Source organism: Neolamprologus multifasciatus, chromosome 18, assembly GCF_963576455.1.
Source record: "Neolamprologus multifasciatus chromosome 18, fNeoMul1.2, whole genome shotgun sequence".
NCBI lineage: Eukaryota > Metazoa > Chordata > Actinopteri > Cichliformes > Cichlidae > Neolamprologus > Neolamprologus multifasciatus.
The window spans coordinates 34,585,440-34,607,522 of NC_140456.1; the positions used below are offsets into that span (position 1 = coordinate 34,585,440).

The 22,083-nt window shown below is 42.9% G+C and overlaps 1 protein-coding gene across 1 annotated transcript in view; it reads right to left on the reverse strand.

The window, feature by feature from the left end:
* The window catches only part of LOC146498463 (junctophilin-1-like), a 37,898-nt gene extending 16,393 nt beyond the window's left edge, over positions 1 to 21,505 (reverse strand). Inside the window, exons 1-3 of the mRNA XM_085139397.1 lie at positions 20,858 to 21,505; positions 5,257 to 6,016; positions 253 to 371 (exon numbers count right to left, since the gene is read on the reverse strand). Coding sequence (XP_084995523.1) covers positions 253 to 371; positions 5,257 to 6,016; positions 20,858 to 21,236 — 1,258 coding nt within the window. The 5' untranslated portion in view covers positions 21,237 to 21,505. The remainder of the gene's footprint in view (positions 1 to 252; positions 372 to 5,256; positions 6,017 to 20,857) is intronic.
* Between the last annotated feature and the right edge of the window lie 578 nt (positions 21,506 to 22,083).

Consider the following 22,083-nt stretch of genomic DNA (forward strand, 5'->3'; position numbering starts at 1 on the left):
CTAAAGACCATTTTTAAAAAAACATTGCAATATGATCTGGCTCCTTGGTAGCAAAATTTGAAGAAAATAGGGGAGGACCAAGACAACCTCAAAGGGTTTCAAACCCAACCTTCAAACAGTTGTTCTAAAACCTTTCATAACCTTTTAGGCATTTCAATCATACAGAAGGTCACAAATTGAACCTAACAACAGAAGTTCAACATCGCATGTTTACAAGCAGCAGCTCTACAACATGTGCAGGTGTTACAGTACCTGGCTGATGGAAAGATGGGGAGAGCTCCCTGGCCACAGCTCGGGCAATATCAGAATCCTGGCAGGCTGATTGTGAAGCCTGATCTGCACACTCTGCTTTGACCCGGGCATGGGACGTCCTGCAAGAATCCATATACTCATTAGTAACTAACATACTCACAGCATAGTGTACTCTGTCTGGTTTATTTGGAAGTGTTTCAACAGTTTCCATGGGGCTGCCATCTGGGGCTTCTAAAAAGCATTGATATGCAAGGCAGCTGTGAAGAAATGTGACGCATACAGCTTTTAGGGGTTTTTTTCTCCTTTGATGTTGGCTGGACATTTCTCTTAATTGTAGACTTTGACAACGATAAGCCTTCGTCTTTGTGTGTTTTTGACTTGGCCAGTAACTGACGAGTTTTTCTCTTAATCAAGGAAAGGATTTTGTAAATATCTACTTTTGTTGCCTTGAGGGGTCTTTCGGGGCTTTTAGTGTTGCTGAATTCATTTGATTTGATTTGATTTGATATTTTTTAAAGGAATGGACCAGACTGTTTTTGTTATCTCTCCAATTGGTACATTTTATTTATTTTTCCTGCCTAATAATAGCCCCCTTCACTCATTTCTTTTGATTTCATATTAAAAGGTTCAGTGAAAATATATCAGATTTTTTGTTCAACACTTCGAATCAACTTCACTTCTTTTATCTCCTTAATGATGAAATAATGAGGAAACTAATACATATGTTTGTTTACCCGCCCAAGAGCTTCCCAGGTGTCTTAGGATGGGGTATAAACCCCTAAGAGCTTTCTTGGTGCTGTACTGAGGAATGTGGTTTCTCTGTCAATCTAACAAAGCATTTCTGCCAAACTGGCTAAAGAGGTAAAAACCAAAGGGTGATTAAAATGCAACAGTATAGAAAAAGAAACATTAAAACTATGTAGAGGGTTACATGGGTATCACATTTGATTAGAAATGTGCATCAATTTTAATGAACACTATTCAGCACATCCAGACTTAAAATGGTGAATGGACTGATTCTTATATAGCGCACTTATATAGATCACATTCACCCATTCACAGCCATGCACACAAGCACTTTCTTCTACACTTTAAGTGCATTCCATCTAAGCATTCACACACATGCATACTCTGATGGATGTATCGGAGAGCAACTTGGGGTTAGTATCTGAAGGTCAAAGTGATGCAACATTTGAATCCAACATTACATAAAATCCCTGCTGTGATCATTACTAAAACCAACCAGCTGATCTATACCACAGCAACAGTGATCCTTGAGATGCTTGGCTATAAGTTGACCAGCCACAAGTAGCAATACCCACCATGCAGAAAGAGGCTGGGATCAAGGGAAAACTGCAGGAAGTTAGCAAAATATTTAAACTGCAGAAAGGTATGAGGAAGAATGGAGTGTAGAAGTACAACAAGCTGCTAATATCTGAGGCCTTTGAAACAACCAAACAAAGACACACAGTCTTGGCTAACCGCCTTAAGAGGTATACTAGAAGTAGAAACCATGAGAATAAACCAGATGTTCTCTACTAAACCATCAAAGATGCATTAATATAAGGCAGGAAAACAATGAGAGCAGTACCACCAAGGCTGGAGATGGAGCAACACTGGAATAGCATATGGGAGAAGGATGCAACACAACAACAATGCTCAGTGTTTAGTGGATCTAAGAACACCCCATAGCAACCACTCTAAACTGCATGTCATGTGATGTGACCATCACATCCAAGAAAGAGTCTCAAGCATGAGTTCGCCAGCACCAGGCCCGCACATCATTCACACCTACTGGCTAAAGAACCCAACTGTATTCAGTGAGCACCTGGCAGAACAAATGAACCAGCAGCTAATGGATTCAACTGGAACAGCTAACTGAAGGCTGGACAGTCTTGATTACCAAGGACCCTCAGAAGGGACTGGTCCCATTCAGAAGGGACTGGTCCCATCTAACTAACGTCCAATAAACTGCCTAACACCACATGGAAGCCTCTGCCAATGTAATTGTAACCTCTCTGTAACCTACACAGAAATAACATCGTGGAAGAGACAAAAAGTGAGAAAAAAACATCCTAAATGCAGTTAGAATTTATTTAGAACTATAAATTAAATTTCTTTTAGCAATTATTGTTTTTTAATGTCACAATTCCAACCCTGCTCCTTTATCCGGGCTTGGACCGGTGTTCTGAGAAACCATCCTATTCTGACAAATCGTCCTACCCGTATTATAATTTGACGGTGACTAAACCTAACCCTACCCCTAACCATAACCCTAACCATAATGGATTGGATTTATATAGCGCTTTTCAAGGCACCCAAAGCGCTTAAAAGCGCGCCATAACCATAACCTTAAGAAGTATTCCAGATGGGTGAGAGAAAAAGAAGTTAATTTGGCTTTGGTGTTGTGCACATGTGCCGCGTCTGCGCAGAAACATTGGGTAGGATGTTTTTTGAGGTAGGATGGATTCCCAGAACACCTGCAAAAGTGACCCAAAATTGGCACTCTGGTGGAGTTACTGTGTGTGTGTTTATAAGTAGTTTTAAACCTTGTGATCCACAAAACAGCATAACAGTAAAAGAAGAACTGACTGCGTTACAGTCAGTGCGGAGCAGCGGCTTCGCTCATGCGGGATTCATTTGCCGTTTGGACGCACAGGTGTGAACGTCTCCTGCCCTGATAGCAGCTGGGGGAGGACTATCATCCGCCTATGAGCGCCTTGGCACGGGTGAGGTGCCCACGGCAGCACCGCTGCTTGTTGAGAGTAAGAGCGATACGCGTTTTCACGTCAAAAAGTCGTCATAAATAAGTCTCCAATAATACCAGAAAAATCGCCAGATTTGTTGCTAGTCGCTTTTTAGAAAAAAAAAGTCGCTAAGGGGGTCTGAAAACTCGCTAAATATAGCGACAAAGTCGCTAAGTTGGCAACACTGGAAAGAATTCAGACAGTTTGTAACTCTCAGTGATGCCGCAGTGTTCGATTGACTTTGGGACCTGAAGCAGACGGAGTTTTGGACCCAGATCACTCCGCGAGGCTCCTGACTACGGCAGCCGTAATGCTCCGGCAATCCATCAAGCGGTGCGGCTTCACAGCTTACCAAAGTCATACTGAAACATTTTCGACAGATTTCTGGGCGCCATGTACCACATAAAATCGGTTCGAGGTCAGTAAGCACAACCAGAATTCACACATAAGGTGCACTGACGATTTTTGATAAAATTAAAGGATTTTAAGTGCGCCTTATAGTGCGTAAAATACGTTATACGGAAGAAAAGAATATATCGCGATATATATCGTTACCGCACTTGCTTCAAATTATACCGTGATATGGATTTTAGGCCATATCGCCCAGCCCTACCCTGTCCCCACTGCTGTTCTACGTAAGCCTGAACAACAAAAAGATGGAAAGTAGTCAGAACTGAGCAGACTGCACTATCCGAATGCAATGTTGCAGATATTGAGGATAGCTAGAATTACATGGGAATACAAGAGGTGAATTGAACAATGAAGAGGCCACTAGAGAAGCTGCCTTCACCAAAGAGCAAGGCAAATCCTGAGGAGTCTGCTGAATGGGAAGAACAAGCTCTAGGTAATCAACACCTATGCCCTGCCAGATACCCTGCTGGAATAATAAGCTAGCCAAGGGAGGAGATAGAAACCACTGACATTAAAAAAAGAAAAGCCTTTACCACGTATCGAAGGTTTCATACCAAATCCAGGCCAACGAATAGTGAGTTTAGAATTACTATCCAGGATGTAAGAACAACAACAACAATCCATCAGTACATCAGAAAGATGGCCACGAATGATCATGTGCCTGGTGATACCTCAGGCAGCAGAAACCCAAGAGAGAAAAGGAGCAAGAACAGCAAAGATTATAAATACTAGTTGGCAGATCATACATGGAACGCTATAATGAAGTGGATGGCATAGTATGCACCGTTGCCGAGTATGGCCTGGAAGTGCCAAGGCTAACCAGCCAGACGTAGTAGTTGGGTCCAAGCAGAGGAGGATGGCTGTAGTGATAAGATGTAGCAATAGCAACATCAGGAAATAGGAACAAGATACCTGAGAAATAACAAGGCTGAGAGAGGAGATAGAAAATATGTGGAAGCTGAAGGCAACTGTTGTCCCTGTAGTAATCAGAATACTCGGGTCACTGTGCCCAAAATTGAGTGAGTGGCTCCAGTAGATTCTAGGTATGGCATCTAAAATGGGTTTCTGGGGCTGAGATGCATGCCGGCAGAGGAGATTGAGGTGGAAGTGATGCTGGTGTTGGCTTGACTGGTGGGGACTTCAGGGGTTGGTTAGGAGTACAGGGGAATATGCAGGTGTTACAGGAGGAGAGATCAGTGAGGCAGTGGGAGGAGGGCATTTAGGGGTGCTGATGATATTTGAGATGGGGGATGTGCAGTTAAAACTGTTGAAAAACAGGCTTGAAATGGTGTTAGTTTTACACCAGATGTAACCAGACTCAACCCTTTAAAAAAGTTTAGACAGAATATTTTTCCAAAGGTTTTGGGGATGTAACGGTTACTTTTTCACATAGGGCAGGTAGGGTTGGAAAGCTTTTTTTCTTTTAATAAACTAAAGTAGCATTTACATACTGTATTTTGTATTTACTTGGGTTATCTTTGTCCAGTTTTAAAATATATTTGATCATCCGAAACACGTGTGACAAATATGAAAGAAAATCCCAAACTAACAAGCAGCAAATATTTTTTCATTCCACTTAAATACTAAGTACCATATGCTTACTGTGAAGTTTCAATTACATTTGTAAGCCAGTGTGTCAAAATGAGCAATAAAATGTATTTGTGTCAAGCCAAAATATGCAGAGTAGTATTAAGAGTATTACTAATAGTATTTAATAATGAGCAGTATATGCTCTGACAATAGTATAGATAGATACAGTATATACTACCCAATATACTTACAATATAGTAAAGAAAAAGGGGGTAAAAGTAGTTGTAACTTCCTTATGGTTCTCAGGATATTTTACCTGGAGATGGCAATCTCAACTTTGGTTCTGGCGATGGCTGCTGCTCTCACTGCTCCTTCAATGGCACGATCCACTTTTTGTTTGGTCTTGGTATTCTTTAGTGGGAACAGCTGCTTCCTGATACCCCGGGTCAGCGTATTGTTCTTGTACTTCCCTTCTTCCTTCGTCCCATTAGGAAAGATGGTGCAGCCATAGCCATGGCGTTTATTATTCAACCACTCGCCTTCATATTTCATGCCATTAGACCGCTCAGAGATACCAAAGCCACTGCGTTTGTCATTTTTCCACTCGCCCACATACGACTCGGTGGTGGTAGCATCCACACTGTCCTCAAGAGGCAAGTAGTCATCGCCAGGGTCTCCATCTCCAAAGCTAATGGTAGAGTTGGCGTCACTTGAACTGATGCGGCTCATAGTAGTGTCACTGTGTGCTGAACTGCGCTTACTAGAAATTGATGAGCGGGAATCAGATTTGCGTAGTCGCTGAAGGCTACCAAAAAAGGAGCCACGGCGAAAAAGACCCTTTCTCTTCTCTGAACCCTCTCCTTCTGATTGGAAGTTGAGCACAAAACCACCACGTGTGCCAGCAGGGCTATCGGATAGGCTGTCACGCAGTACTGTACCATTACTCTGCTCACTGCGGAGTGAAGACAGCGAAGTTCGTAGAGGTGAGCGGATGACAGAAGCCATGCCATAAGGAACACTTTGACGTACTCCATAGCCGTGACGCATGCCACCACTCCACTGACCCTGATACGTGCCTACAGCAGTAGCAGAGAGACACACAGAGAGAAGACAGACTGTGAGTAAAGCATAAAAAATAAGCAGACAGAACAAAAAGCATATACAGAATAACTCAACATATTATAGGCAGTGATCAAAGGCTCACAGTGTAGAATACAAAGTGAGTGATAGAGGCTACCAAAGTAAATAAAAAAGATCAAGAATGCAAAGAAGAAGGCAACTAGAGCTCCAACAATGAATCAATGAACCAACTACTTTATATAGTCGAATGAAATTCATTTTAATCAACCTTTTGGCCATGCATCATTATAGCAAGACAAATATCGTACCACACCACATTACTTTATGACGTCGTAGGATACTAAGCTAAAAAAAAGTCACTGCAGAGGTAGAGTAAAAATAACATTTTATTTTATTAACAACTTAGGTGACATTCCTAGCCAACAGAAATGTTAGCAATGTGTCAGGAGACTGTACAACATTCAACTGCCATAAACAGGCTGCCCATCTACAAAGTCGTTATCATATAATTGTGTAAATGTATCAGTGATTATAACTATATCCAAAAGTGTTCAACAGATGTGCTTAAGCATGACATATCCAGGACACGTATGAAGTGTAAAACACTGTGAGGCAGACTCCATGTTTAAGTAAAGGGTGGGCCATTTATATGGATACACCATAATAACATGGGAATGGTTGGTGACATTAAAGTCCTGTTTGTGGCACATTAGTATATGTGAGGCGGCAAACTCATGACCATGGTGGCCATTTACAAGTCGGCCATCTTGGATACAACGAAGAGTTTAACACGTGAGGAGCGGATTGAAATTGTGTTGATATCTGGTGAACGCAGTAACCGGGTCATTGCAGCAGATTTCAATGCAAGACACCCTACGAGACCACCCATCTCCCATGCTACAGTTAGCAAACTGCTTGCTAAGTTTCGTGAAACTGGTTCAGTGTTGGATTTTCCAAAATGTGGACACAAGAAAACTGTCACTAATGAAGAAACATCAGTGGCTGTCCTACCTTCATTCAGCAAGAGCCCACAGCGTAGCACTCACCGCATGTCACTGGAGAGTAGCATTAGTCGAACATCCCTTCGGCGGATATTAGCTACTCACAAATGGCACCCTTACAAACTCCAGCTACTGCAGCATCTCAGCGAGGATGACCCAGATCAGCACAGAATTTGCAGAATGGGCAAAACAAAAATTGGAACAGGACCCTCAGTTCATGCAGGAGATTTTGTTCAGTGATGAGGCAAACTTTTATGTGAATGGTGAAGTTAACAAACAAAACCACCGCTATTGGTCTGACACTAACCCACATTGGATGGATCCCTCCAAGACTGTTGGAACAACAAAAGTGATCGTTTGGTGTGGTATATGGGGTACAACGATAGTGGGTCCATTCTTCATCAATGGAAACCTCAAGGCCACTGGATATTTGAAATTGCTACATGATGATGTGTTTCCCTCTTTATGCACTGAAGCTGGCACGTTCCCTGAGTTTTTCCAGCAAGATAGTGCACCACCACATTATGGGTGCCAGGTCCGAGCATTCCTAGATGAACAGTTTCCTGGAAAGGGGATTGGTCATTGTGGGCCAGTTGAATGGCCCCCAAGGTCTCCCGATCTGACCCCCTTAGACTTTTATCTTTGGGGTCACCTGAAGGCAATTGTCTATGGTGTGAAGATACGAGATGTGCAGCACCTGAAACTACAGATACTGGATGCCTGTGCTGGCATTTCTCCTGCGGTGTTGCTATCAGTGTGTGAAGAGTGGGAGAAGAGGGTTGCATTGACAATCCAACACAATGGGCAGCACATTGAAGACATTTTATAAGTGGTCAGAAACCTGTAAATAACTCATGAAAGAATAAAGTTACGTTGAAACCAAGCACATTATTGTCTTTCTTGTGACATTACCCATAAGTCTGATGTGTCACATGGCCCTCTTCCTATTGAAAAAACAAAAGTTGTAAAGATGGCCGACTTCTAAATGGCCACCATGGTCACCACCCATCTTGAGGAGTTTGCCCCCTCACATATACTAATGTGCCACAAACAGGACTTTAATATCACCAACCATTCCCATGTTATTACGGTGTATCCATATAAATGGCCCACCCTGTAGATTATGGGACCTAGGACCTATGAGACCGATGGGGCCAAAATTGCCTATATTGTTCAGCTGTTACAGTCAGGTATTGAACTGGGCACAAGCCATGCTAAGAACTGACCCTGAGATCACTTACCAGGACTTTCTCGTTAAATTTAAAAGTGGTTTTGAAAGAGGCAACGGGGCGGAGGCGGCTGCTCTTTGATTGTTGAACTTAAAGCAGGGGAGACGGAGTATAGCGGAGTACTCAGTCGAGTTTTGGACTTTGGCTGAAGAGACCGGGTGGGGGCAGTCGGCATTGGTAAGTACCCCATTGAATAATGATGAACTGAAAAATGAACTGGTAATAAGGGATTTACCTTTGACTCTCTCTGATGTGATTACACTGTGTGTGAAGGTAGACGAGCATTTAAGAGCGCGCCGGGGAACCGGAAACTACATTACCCAGAGGCATCTGGGACACATGGAAATGGCGCTGGGCGGAGGCGCGACCACTGGCGGAGGCAATCAGGTGTCGGACAGTATGGAAGAGGGTGAACAACCCATGTAATTGGGGCGCTCCAGACTAATGCCTGAGGAGCGACATTGATGGTGGAGGGCCGGTGAGTGTTTTTACTGCGGTTGCAAAGGCCATATCGCCAACGCTTGTCCAGCTCGGCCAAAAGACCGCCCGCCAGTAGAGAGGAGAGTACGGGTGGATGAGGTCTCCTGTTCACGGTCTCCTCCACGTCTCATGATTGCAGCAAAATTAACTGTGCAACTCAAGACTCATTGTCTTAGGGCTCTGATTGACTCTGGGGCAAACAGAACTTTATTGACGCTTCGCTGGCGCATAAGCTAAAACTAAGCACTGAAACACTACCACACTCTCTTCAAGTTACAGCCCTTAGTGGTCAGCGTCTCCCAGACATCACCCACATTACAGAGCCCGTTTCTTTAACCCTTTCTGAAACCTTGCAGTTGTATGTTTTCAAAGCCCCCCCTCACACCGCTAGTCTTAGGCTACCCCTCGCTGTGTCAACATAACCCAGTCTTTGATTGGAGAAAGGAGAGTAACCTGGGGTGGGGGGAGGAGTGACCTCAAACTGGGTTTTTTTTGCAAAGATAGAGCGCGCTCGCTGCCTCCTTACCAGCTGTACAATTGCGGGATTGACCTTCTCCCGGGCGCACCGCTCCCTACCAGCTGTTTATACAGCCTTTCACAGCCTGAACGTGAAAGCATGGAAAAGTACATTAACGAGTCACTTGCTGCAGGTTTAATTCGGCCCTCATCTTCCCCAGTAGCCACTGGCTTCTTTTTTGTGACCAAGAAAGACAAGAGTCTATGGCCCTGCATTGATTATCGAGGCCTCAACAACATTACGGTTAAAAACAAATATCCTCTCCCGCTGTTGAATTCCGCTTTCAAGCTTCTCCAGGGGGCCACAATCTTCACTATGTTAGACCTGTGAAATGCGAATATCCTGGTCAGGAAAAGGGAGGGGGATGAGTGGAAAATGGCCTTTAACACCCATCTTGGCCATTTTAATATCTTGTCATGCCGTTTGGTCTCACCAATGCTCCAGCTGTTATTCAGGCTCTGGTAAACGACGTGCTCCGGGACTTCATCAACCACTTTGTCTTTTTTACCTGGATGATATCCTCATCTTCTCACGCTCCGTCACCGAACACGAACGCCATGTCAGACAGGTCTTACAACATCTCCTTGAGAACCATCTCTTTGTTAAGAAAGAGAAGTGTGAGTTCCACATAACTACAGTTTCCTTTCTGGGCTACATCATTGAGCAAGGTAATCTCATAGCCGACCCAGCTAAGGTTAAAGCCGTCATTAACTGGCCAACCCCTTCTAACCGCAAGCAGCTCCAAAGATTTCTGGGTTTTGCCAACTTTTACCTTCGTTTCATTCGTGACTACAGTAAGCTTGCTTTGCCACTAACTCGTCTCAACTCACCCAAGGTTCCTGTCTGCTGGGATGAGCCTTCTCTCATCTAAAGCAACGTTTCGCCTCGGCGCCCATCCTTGTCCAAACAGATCTCAGTCTACAGTTTGTCGTGGAGGTGGACGCTTCGGACGCCGGAGTGGGGGCCGTGCTCTCCCAGCAACAAAGTGGTAAGCTTCACCCTTGTGCTTACTTCTCTCGCTGTCTCTCCCCCGCAGAAGGAAATTATGACGTGGGAGACCGAGAACTGCTAGCCATCAAGCTCGCCCTGGAGGAGTGGCATCACTGGCTGGAAAACGCTGCCCAGCCAGTCGTGGTGTGGACGGACCACAAGAATTTGGAGTATATTCGGTCAGCTAAACGGCCAAATGCCAGGCAAGCCAGGTGGGCCCTGTTTTTCACCAGATTCCAGTTCACGATCACCTACAGACCTGGCTCTCATAACGTCAAACCCGACGCTCTCTCACGCCAATTCACTGCCTCGGAAGATACAGCTCAGGACTCCCCCATTCTCCCTCCCACGTGTGTTATTGGGACCCTGACCTGGGAGATCAAATCTGCCATTAGGGAGGGTCGTTGAACAGAACCGGGCCCCGGAATGGGCCCTCCAGGTTTACTCTTTGTAGCACTCGTGAGCTCTGTTAGGTCACGAGTGCTACATTGGGCTCACCTGTCACCCTGGGGTCCACCGCACCATTACCTTCCTTCAGCGCTTCGCCTGGTGGCACTCTCTTGCCAAAGATGTCTGTGAAAGAATTGCCACCTGTGCCCAAAACAACAACGTCTATCAGCCATCTTCCGGCCTACTCCAACCACTGCCTACGCCAAGCCGCCCCTGGTCGCACATTGCTATCCACTTCATCACCGTTCAGCCACCTTCATCAGGTAACTCAGTCATTCTCACAATCATCGATCGCTTTTCTAAAGCTGCTCATTTTGTCGCCCTCCCCAAGCTCCCCTCTGCTCTAGATACCACCCAGCTCCTGACTGACCACGTTTTACACCTCCATGGAATCCCCACGGACATCGTTTCAGACAGGGGCCCACAGTTTACGTCGCGCGTCTGGAAGGAATTCTGTTACGTCGTCAGAGCTCAGGTCAGTCTCTCCTCCAGTTTCCATCCGCAGACAAATGGCCAAACGGAGTGGGCAAATCAGGAGCTTGAAGCGGCGCTCCAATGCTTGACATCCACCAACCAGACGAACAACTCCCATGGATCGAGTACGCTCACAACAGCCTCACCTCCCCTGCCACCGGAGTGTCCCCCTTCGAGGCGTCCCTAGGCTACCAACCACCTCTGTTTCCTGCCGTTGAAGGTGAGCACTTTGTGCCCTCTTTCCAGCAGCATTTCCAGAGGTGTTGGCGCGCCAGGAGAGCCACCCAAGCCGCCCTTCTCTGTACGGCCGAGCGCTTGGCGGACCCTGTCACTGGACCCTGGCACCACCTTACACGCCCAGACAGAAGGTTTGGCTGTCTGCCAGGTTCATCCTACTCAGGTCCGATTCCAAAAAACTATCTCCCATCTTCATCTGCCCGTTTGAAATTGACACCCTGATTAACCCTGTTTCTGTCCATCTAAGACTGCCCGGAATACGCGGATTCACAATATCTTCCATGTGTCACAAGTGTAACCTGGTCTCTCTAGCCTGATCGTGTTTGTGGATTATTGGAAGAGGAGCGAGAGTCTGTTTCCCTGGATTTCCCTGGAGCCCACACTTTTATATATTTCTGCACATTTGTATATACATTCGGTGAACTGTGTAAATAAATTGCTTGTGAAGCTTCCTATCTCGGAGTCCTGCGTGTGAGTCCTCATGGCAAACCGTAACAAAAAGTTAATCACAATGCCTCAGTTAGCACAGCAGAGGCTTGGACCTGAAAATTCAGATTCAGATTCAGAAGACTATTTATTCCCAAGGGGCAATTACGAGACTGACCTTGCCGACCGTACATACAATACACAAACATCACATTGGAGAGACCGGTCAAGAAAGGTAGCTGGCCGGTCAGCCGCACGAGCAGCGACCTGGAACCGAAAAACAATGGAAAATGCACAACATGGGGAAAGTCATCACTTATCAACAAGACTGCCTATTTATAACCACAAATATTGTCATCTTTAGTAATCAAGTAATCTATCGATTATTCCATGACTTAATCAAGTAAAATACCACGGATAATAAATACTTTTGTCTTATTAATGAATAGTAATGAATATTCAAAAGAGAAAAAAAACACAGGTTTTTCAAAATAAACTGCTCACTAGTTTCCATTTTAGAAATTACAACGTTTAAGTTTAACTGCAAAAAACATCTGTTAACAAAACAAAACCCTGTGATTGTATTTATGTGCCGTGCTAAAATGTTATGTTTTCTTAAATGCAAAAAATATATAAATAATCTTAGTCAAAGTGAAATAACTAAGGCATGAAAAAAAATGTACCTTTACTCTTTTTCTTGGAAGATTTTTCGCTGTGTAAAACAAACGGTGGTGGATTGAGCTACTACAAAGTCTTCATGTCCGAGTTTGTTGATGGTTGCTCTGATGAAAGACGCCCAACAGCTTTTTCACAGTAAAGGTTTTAATGGTGATTACAGAAACAGTGCTGCTGTCTTTTACTGAACTTGAGCTCGCCATGTCACTAATGGCTCCACAATAAACTGTGCCAGCGTCATCATCAGTGCAGCTGTTGTGTTAGCGATGTTTAAAACTGGGTGCTGGGCTTAATGTTGTTGAGTTTTTATTCCAACACACGGTTGTATTGTAGGTCTCTTTGCACTCCGAAATGAAAATATTTTTTCACCCACAAGACAATAAAAATATCCCAATTTTTGGGAAAAAACAAAAATATTTGATGGTTTTATTAATGCAACAGTCAATTAGAAATTTGTGTATCTCTATGTTAAGCTTTATTTCATGTTCAGAATCACTGGGGCAAATGCTGATAGAGATTTCTGGGGTGTGGGTGTGAGTATTAACAGTATATAAACTGGGGATGTTCCTGGAAACAAATTTCTTAGTTGACTGAATGAGGGGGAAAATGAGACTAGCTGAGTAGTCTAAAACTAAGAAACACTCAGACATCAAGTTAAATTTGACAACTGTTTAGTGGACAATGTCAAAGACTGTAAGGCATTTGAAACCATTAATCACATTTTTCAGTCGCTTAACTGTGCAGCATCACGTATCATCAATATTACAGGTTATACTCCAGACAAAGAAGAAGAAAAACACTTAAACTGAATATGATGTGATAAACATGTAAATGAAAACATGTTGCTACAAAAGACGTTCACATATTACTAAAATATGACAAATCTACATCCAAAAAACCTGAACAGCAAGTAAAAAGTGTAGCACATTGAGCCATGCCTTACGAATGATGTACGAAACTTCATTAAAACCACTTCAGTAAAAGTTAAAATCTGAAATAACAGATCAATAAATCATTCAGGGTTTTCTTCCACTTATCTGATGTCAGGCTGCTGGGAAGCAGCCGAAGGAGGAAAGTTCAGGCCTCCCTCTCACCCACCTCCTTCAGCTTATCCGAGGAAATCCTGAGCCTTTCCCAGGTCAGTTGATTGATGCAATCTCTTCAGTGTGTTCTGGGTCCAACTGGCATGCCCGGCTGAAACACCGTGCCCACTAGTGATGGGATTTCCGGCTCTTTTTAGAGAACTGGCTCTTTCGGCTCCGAACCAGCTCTTCAGGTTGTTTTGTTGCTTTAATTAATTTATTATTAACAATATAAAATTATGAACAAAAGGAATTACTAATGTAAAAAAAAAAAAAAGTGGTTTTATTTATATATGTTTATATATAAATATATGCGGCGGCCTCTAGAGACTAGTGATGGGACGGTCGTGAACGAAATGGCTCTTAGAGCCGGATCTTTGACGTGAACGATGCGAGCCGGCTCCTTATCGCGAGCCGTGGGGTATTTTTTTTCCCCTTTCTCTCACCCTCTCTCGCACTTTTTTTCCGCTTCACTCCGCATGCGAGCCTTGTGCTTTAAGCTGGGAAGAGGGGGGAGGGGCGGTAGTTACACTCAGTAGCACAGGAACAGAGCAGGAGGGAGAGAGAGAGAGAAAGAGCCAGGGTCAACAACGTCACATTAGAAAGGTATAGTAATCATCCACAACTATTTTCAGTTGCAGATGATAAAGGATTCAGAAAGTTTATTCATGCAGGTCCATATGACAGAGAATGTGCATTTTCTTTTTGTTTTCATATTTTAATTTATATTTAATTGTGTTGTGGTTTGCAGTGTTTTGTGTTGTTTCACGTTAAATTGGTTTAAAAGGAAAAAGCTGAAAATTTAAATAGTTAAAAGTTGAAATGTGAATAGTTGTGTTTTGTATTATATGATTTATTTATTACATTTTATGTGGAGTGAATAAATAAATATATATTTACGGTGGCCCCTAGAGACAAAGCACGTACAAACTCCAAAACACGTAAAAACACGTACAAACTCCGAAGCACGTAAAGCACATAAAAACACAAAACATGTACAAAAGACAACAGAAGTGCACCAGGATGCTAGGGGGCAGTGTTGAGCTTTTGTTATCTAGAGGCTACACAAGCCAGCAAGTACCAACGACCGGATTTGGTGTGTGGTAGTAACAGGTAAATGAACTTTTTCTTTTTAATTATTTGAATATATATGAATATAGTGCTTGTGTATAAATACACAAACAATACACACATGCTTTCATGCTTTCAATTGTGTAATTTGAGTGATCTAGGTAGCTATGCTTTGGAAGTTCATGCTAGAAATGTGCTTTGGAGTTTGTACGTGTTGTCTCTCATTAGTAATTCCTTTTGTGCATAATTTTATATTATTGTTAATAATAAATTAATTAAAGCAACAAAACAACCTGAAGAGCCGGTTCGGAGCCGAAAGAGCCGGCTCTTCGGTTCGGCTCACTAAAAAGAGCCGGAAATCCCATCACTACTAGAGACAAAACATGTACAAACTCCAAAACACATTTCTAGCATTAACTGAACTTCCAAAACAGAGCTACCTAGATCACTTAAATTACACAATTGAAAGCATGTGTGTATTGTTTGTGTATTTATACACAAGCATTCATATATAGTCAAATAATTAAAAGAGGGAGAGAGAGGGTGAGAGAAAGAAAGAAAAAAAAACCCCACGGCTCGCGATAAGGAGCCGGCTCGCGTCGTTCATGTCAAAGATCCGGCTCTAAGAGCCATTTCGTTCGCAACTGACCCATCACTAGTGCCCACGAGGCGACAGCCTTAGCTGGATCGTTTGGGTGTGGAGGAGTACGGGCTCCACTCTGAACCTCTCCCGAATGACTGAACTCCTCGCTGTGTCGCTGAGGGACAGCCCATCCACCCTTCGGAGAAAGCTAAATTGCTCTTTCTTTCTAATAGTGTTTGTGTCTAAATTAGCAGATTTATGTTTTTAAACAACAGTGCTCCATCTGAAGGCAAATGGCCCCATAACATTTAGGATGACATGGGGACAATGTCCATGTCCATGACAATTTATCAGTATTGGACATCAATTTAAATTCCCTAATCTACACTATATTCTGCAGAAGAATTTCCTTGTTGGCCTTCACACGCATATGAACCTGAGCAACAACCCATTCTTAATCCAGATGATTTAATAGGATGTCGGCCCACCCTTTGCAGGTAGAACAGCTTGCATGTGGCCTAACACTTTATGGCTGAGTTGCTGTTGTTGCCAGTCGCTTCCACTTTGTTAAGTGCACCTTTGCTTTGAATGACGGTGGCAAAACAGAAAAAACACACACCAATCTGTATTCTTGAAAAAGTCTTCTCCAGAAAAAAAAGGTGAAGCACAAAGAAAATGTTCAAGTCAATTAAAAATCTAATAAAACAAAACTACACAGTTTGCAAACAATAACTAAACTGACTATTTGTGTAGGTTCACAGTCACCCAGGTCGTGGTGGTCCGAGGAGTTTGGAAAGAAAATGGTGGTAAAAACTGACACGATTGTAACAGTCGTGTCTTCGGCTTACTGCGGTAGATGCAGCACAAAGACCCGGGTTACAGAAAGCGAGCGGCGCATGATCCGCCGATGCACCACAAAGATTGTGAGGTCAAAATCACCACAACACACCCATGACACAGTGAGCATAATGCCCCCATTAGACTGCTCAAGAAGTAAATCTCTTGGCGTCTTTCTACCAGAACTCCACTGAGGTGTCTGCACTTATGCCATTCTGTTATAGTAAGGGAGCAGCTCTGCAGCACACAAAAAGACAAACAAACCAACAGCTACCTGTCCTGGAAGACATCTTCATCTCCCGCTGTTAGAAAAAAAAATTGTTGTTAACTTCAGGACAACATCGATTAGAACATGCACCAGACGATTCACCAACAGTCTTTACCTTAAAGTCACTACCATCATGAACAGTGAACTGAAAGCACACCTCATATACTAAACATGCAGTAATTACAGGAATAAATCAAAATATGTATTTTGGTGGTCTTGTGTTGTTTTCCATGTTTAATGTGCGTGAATGAAAGAAATATTTATATTATAACATATTTTTATATTCATTGTTAAGTGCAACCTAATTCCATTTTAGATTTACAATCATAATAAAGAAAAAAGTTAACCAGTGTGCTGCCCTGCATTTACCGAGTATAGTGTGCTTTTATGCTGCATGTATTAACTGTCTATGAGTTCCAATACATGCTGATTTTCAGTCCTCTGCTCAGTTTCCAAATCCTACACCCTGTGCACCTCTGCAATCTTTGAAGTCAAAAAATGAACAATAAGCACAACTGGAGACAAATAACTGTACGTGTCTCTTAACATGTTTGAGTCTAAGAAAAGATTTTGACAGCTGGGAGTTTTTGCGATTCTAAAACTACGACCAGTGTCTGACATCAAGTGAAAAAACAGTTAGCTTTGTAGCCTGATTAGGAGAGCTGTGGCACTGGTACTTTCAGCTGTAAAATGTCAGGATGTTCTATTTTAAAAGACTGAAGTAACTTGAGACACTGAGAAGTCTGTTGGATGGCCAAACATAACTCCAAGCAGCTACTTTGCAATGAGGCATAAGCCTCCAGAGTCCGACTGAAAACACCAGACTAGACTGGTTTCTGTAAGATCTATGAATAACTGTGTACATAACTGTAAAACTGTTATGATTTCTGTCATTTAGGTCTATTCAGCCAGTCTTTGATTATATTCCTTTCATAATACCACCTACATCCGCTTTACAGAAAAAACTATCATGATCTAGAAGCAGAAGGCCTTCTGAAATATCAAAGTGCCATATAAGAATTACAGACTGAGCTGACAAATTATACTGATTTGATTTCAGTTGCATATGTAGGCGATTTATCACCAATGCCCATTCAAGCAATAAAATTAAGCAACAACATTAATGGATTTCTCTGGTTTTGTGGCACGATGGTGTCAGAAGTGGACACAAAAATCAAGCTTTTTTAATTTTATCAGTTTTAACACGGAGCATTAGCATTAAACAGCAACACCAAGATTGCAGCAAGCACTTAATCAATTTAATCTTTCTGTGCAGCTGTGATGATTACACACACATATACATTATATATGCACAATATATGTACATATGTAGATATATATTAATTACATCAAATATATCAAGCAACATATATGGAATTATGTAGCAAAAAAAGAAAAGACAAATAACTCGAAATATGTTTTATATTTTAGATTCCTGAAAGAAACCACGCAGCTGCAAACCCTCGGCCTTCTCTCAGCTTCATGATGTCGTCACCTGAGTTGGTTTCACCTCACAGGTGTACCTGTCAGGGTTCGTTGGTGGTGTTGGGACCATCAGTTGTGTTGTGCAGCAGTCAGGTTGGTGCACAGCTGACAGCCATGTTTGACAGCTGTTAGAGTTCATATTATGGCAAGAACCAATGAGCTAAGTAAAGAGAAACAACAGCCCATCATTACTGTAAGAACTGAAGGTCAGTCAGTCGGAAACTTTGAATGTGTCCCCAAGTGCAGTCAGAAAAACCATCAAGACTACGATGAAACTGTCTGACATGAGGACGCCCCAGGAAAGAAGACCAGGAGTCCCTCTGCTGCTGAGGATACATTCATCCGAGTCACCAGCCTCAGAAATCACAAGTTAACAGCAGCTCAGATTAGAGCCCAGATAAATGCCACACAGAGCTCCAGTAGCAGACACATCTCTACATGTTCAGAGCAGACTGTGGGAATCAGGCCTTTATGGTCAAACAGCTGCTAAGAAACCACGACTAAGGAAAAGCAACAAGAAGAGATTTGTTTGGGCCAAGAAACACGAGGAGTGGACATTAGACCATCTGTGCTTTGGTCTGATGAGTCCAAATCTGAGACCTTTGGTTCCACTTTGTGAACAATGGTCTCTACATGCATGGTTCCCACTGTGAAGCATGGAGTTGATGGTTTGCTGGTGTGGGGGGCTTTACTGGTGACACTGTTGGAGATTTATTTAAACTGAAGGCACACTGACCCAGCATGGCTACCACAGCATCCTGCAGCAACATCCCATCATGTATTGTTCAACAGGACAATGACCCAAACACACCTGCAGGCTGTGTGAGGCTGTTTGACCAAGAAGGAGAGTGATGGAGGCCTGGCCTCCACAGTCACCTGACATAAACCCAATGGAGATGGTTTGGGATGAGATGGAGCGCAGAGTGAAGGCAAAGGACCAACAGGTGCTCAGCATCTCTGAACTCCTTCAAGACTGTTGGAAACCGTTTCAGGAGACGACCTCATGAAGCTCATGGAGAGAACGCCAAGAGTGAGCAAAGCAGGAATCAAAGCAAAGGGCGGCTGTTAGGAAGGATCTAAAATATAAAACATGTTTTGAGTTGTTTCACACTTTTGTTTACTACATAATTTCAGTGAGAATCTACAATGTAAATAGTCATGAAACAGAAGCCAAGCCATGTATTTAGGCTGGTAGACTAAATAATGCAAGGGTGACTAGAAACTAGAAACTAAGGCTGGGTATCGTCACTGATTTCTTGAATCGATTTGATCCATGATTCGATTCAATTCGGGGAAATTTTGCCTCAGACAGTCAAAAATATTATAATTCAGACCACGCATCAGTATATTTCCATATTTTTATATCTATAAAAAGACAACTGACACTTGCGAGACTTTACCAAAGGTGTGAGCATCACAGCAGATGCCTTTGTGTCAAAGTAACTGAGGATAAAACAGAGAAAAACATGAAGGAGATTTTCCTGGCCTGGGATTTTATAAAAATATTCAGCAGTAGATGAAAGACGAAAGAAAACCATTAATCAACACATGAACATTACCTGATGCTGCTGAAGTGAAGCAGAGCAAAGTTACAGAGGTTTGATTAGAGATACAACCAAGTGTTTTGCAATTTGAAAAAATTTAAATGTATTCAGTGTTGAGCAGCAGAAATGAGGCTTTCTTGTCAGAAGTAAGTAAAAGGAAAAAAACAGCGGCCCACAGCGCTGTAAACAACGATAGACTGGTGTGTAACAAGCAAGCGAATAATGCAGAAAACAGATTTTTAGACGGGAAACTGGCAGGTTTTTGTTCACTACATAAATCTATATGTGTTCATCCACAGTTTTGAAGCCTTCAGTGAGAATCTACAATGTAAATAGACATGAAAGTAAAAAAAAAAAAACATTAAATGAGAAGGTGTGGTATGGGGATAATTGTCTTCAGATAAGCAGGAGAAATTGTCTGGATGATTTATTGCGTTGTTATTTTTGATTGTTAGCAAAACAGTTGTCATGGATTTTCAAACATCGTCCATCATTCATAATGCATGGCACACTTTTCCGTCACAATTTATGAGTTTTCAGTGGTTAATTTGTCATATTTTAGTAATACGTGAACATCTTTTGTAGTAACATGTTTTCATATTTAACATCTGTTTGTTTTAAGTGTTTTTCTTCTTCATTGTCTGGAGTATAACATGTAACCTAAGGAGCTTGGAAAGAAAAGCGTCTGGACTTCTTTAAGTTGCTTGAAGACGTTTCACCTTTATCCGAGAAGCTTCTTCAGATCTAGGGTCAGATGGTGGAGAGTCCCAGATTTAAGCCCTGTGGGAGGGACAATGGACCCCCTAACATCTTCAAGCAACTTAAAGAAGTCCAGATGCTTTTCTCTCCAAGCTCCTTAGACTACGATGACCTGGATGACTGAGAACCTTCACAGAAATATAACACGTAACGTTGATAAGGCACGGTGTAGGTGCCACATAGTTAACCGGCATGATTCATTATTGAAGAACGTGATCAGTGATTTTAAACGGCTTTGTTATTAGTTTTTGACATATTCTGTTAAACAGCTTTCACATTTAACTCACTGAGTGTTCCCTAGTTTTACACCGGGAGGTTAGTCAACGAAGAAATTAGTGGAACATCACTAGTAAGCACAAGCATTTCAGTTGATGGTGACAAAAACATTACGTGTGACCTGATGTCCCCTTGCAACCCTTTAATCACCCTTTGATTTGGGTTAGAATAAAACAACTGCCACCATTTTCAGTGCAGGGAACTGCCCCATCTATCACAGAGGACACATCATGGCCACATAAACAATTAAATATTAGCATTTTAGTTGTTTTTTATGTTTAACGTGAGGGCTGGTTGGTGTATCTTTGATCAGGCCAGGTGGGGATTTCCAGAGTGTGCTGTCACACACGCACACTAATTCGTTACCATAGTGTGTAAGATAAACTACTGTACAGAAGAAAGGGTGGGAGTTTGGTTGAAGAACAGTCTCACCTGTGCACTGTTTTGTCTTACCTCCATCACCATACGTCTCCACGCCATACCCGTCCTGCAGGCCGTTATTCCAGGTACCCTCGTACCTGGCCGGCGTGTTTACGCTTTGCCTGACTCCGTAACGGCCCTTTAACCCATGAGTCCACTCTCCTCGGTAAATCCACCTCCCTTTGGTTTCAATCCCGAGCCCGTGTCTCTTCCCCTGCGCCCAGTAACCCTGATACGTGTTCCCACTGGGCCAGGTGTAGACGCCAACTACCTCGAAACCGTTCGACCAGGAGCCGGAGTACTCGCCCTGGCCCTTGGGTCCGGTGCACACACCGTGGCCGTGGGCTTTGCCATCCTCCCACCCTCCGCAGTAGGTCCCCCCATCATCAAAGTCGAATCGACCGCCCGTCATTCAGAACTTGAGGGTGAGTGTTACTCTGTAGCTTGCAGTGACGTTCCGATTTTGCGAATTGCTGTTAAAAGTGATGTAAGACTGACAGTGTAGTCCAGGTCACAATAGGAGTTCTGGGCGGAGATATGAAGGAGCAGCGTGTACCGGCAGCGGGACTCATTGGCAGCGGTGTGCCGGTGTTTGAAGGAGGGACGTGGAAGGATGGGGAGCAATCGCCACTGTTGCCACAGCCGCTTCCATACCGCGTACTGGAAACTCCCCCACTCGTCTCTCACAAGTCATTTAGTTCTAAGCTGTCAGTGATCAAATAGTACTTTGCTTCCTGTTTGACTTTTCAAAATAATACCACGACCTGTTGCGTGGGTGGAATCTGATTACATCAGGTAAAATTAATTGGGACGCTTCAATATTCATAAACATTCAGGAATGCCTTCATAGTTTTCAAGTTGTACATCGTTACATTATTAATATCTAGTTATGTATAATTTTAGTAACATAACTTAAGCTTAAACAATGTGAAACAAAAGGCAGCATATTCCCTAAATATGGTAGTTTGTTTCTTCCCAAGTCAAAAACAGTGTTCGTTTTCATTCCTCAGTTTTATTTTTGTGTCACTTAGTTCAGATAGTTTGTGATCTAGCAAACACGAAAGGATGAAATCCTGGTAAGTAACAAAGGCTGCAGTAAAATTACAAATGAACACAGATCATACAGAACCTTAAGCATACAGTTAATATAGATGATAGTCTTGAGCTGATGTAGTGCTCTGCATTCTTCTGCTACTCAAGTGGATGCATGTTTGTGGACCTGGAGTTTCTCACGTGACTAAATAGAGTACTGTGACAAA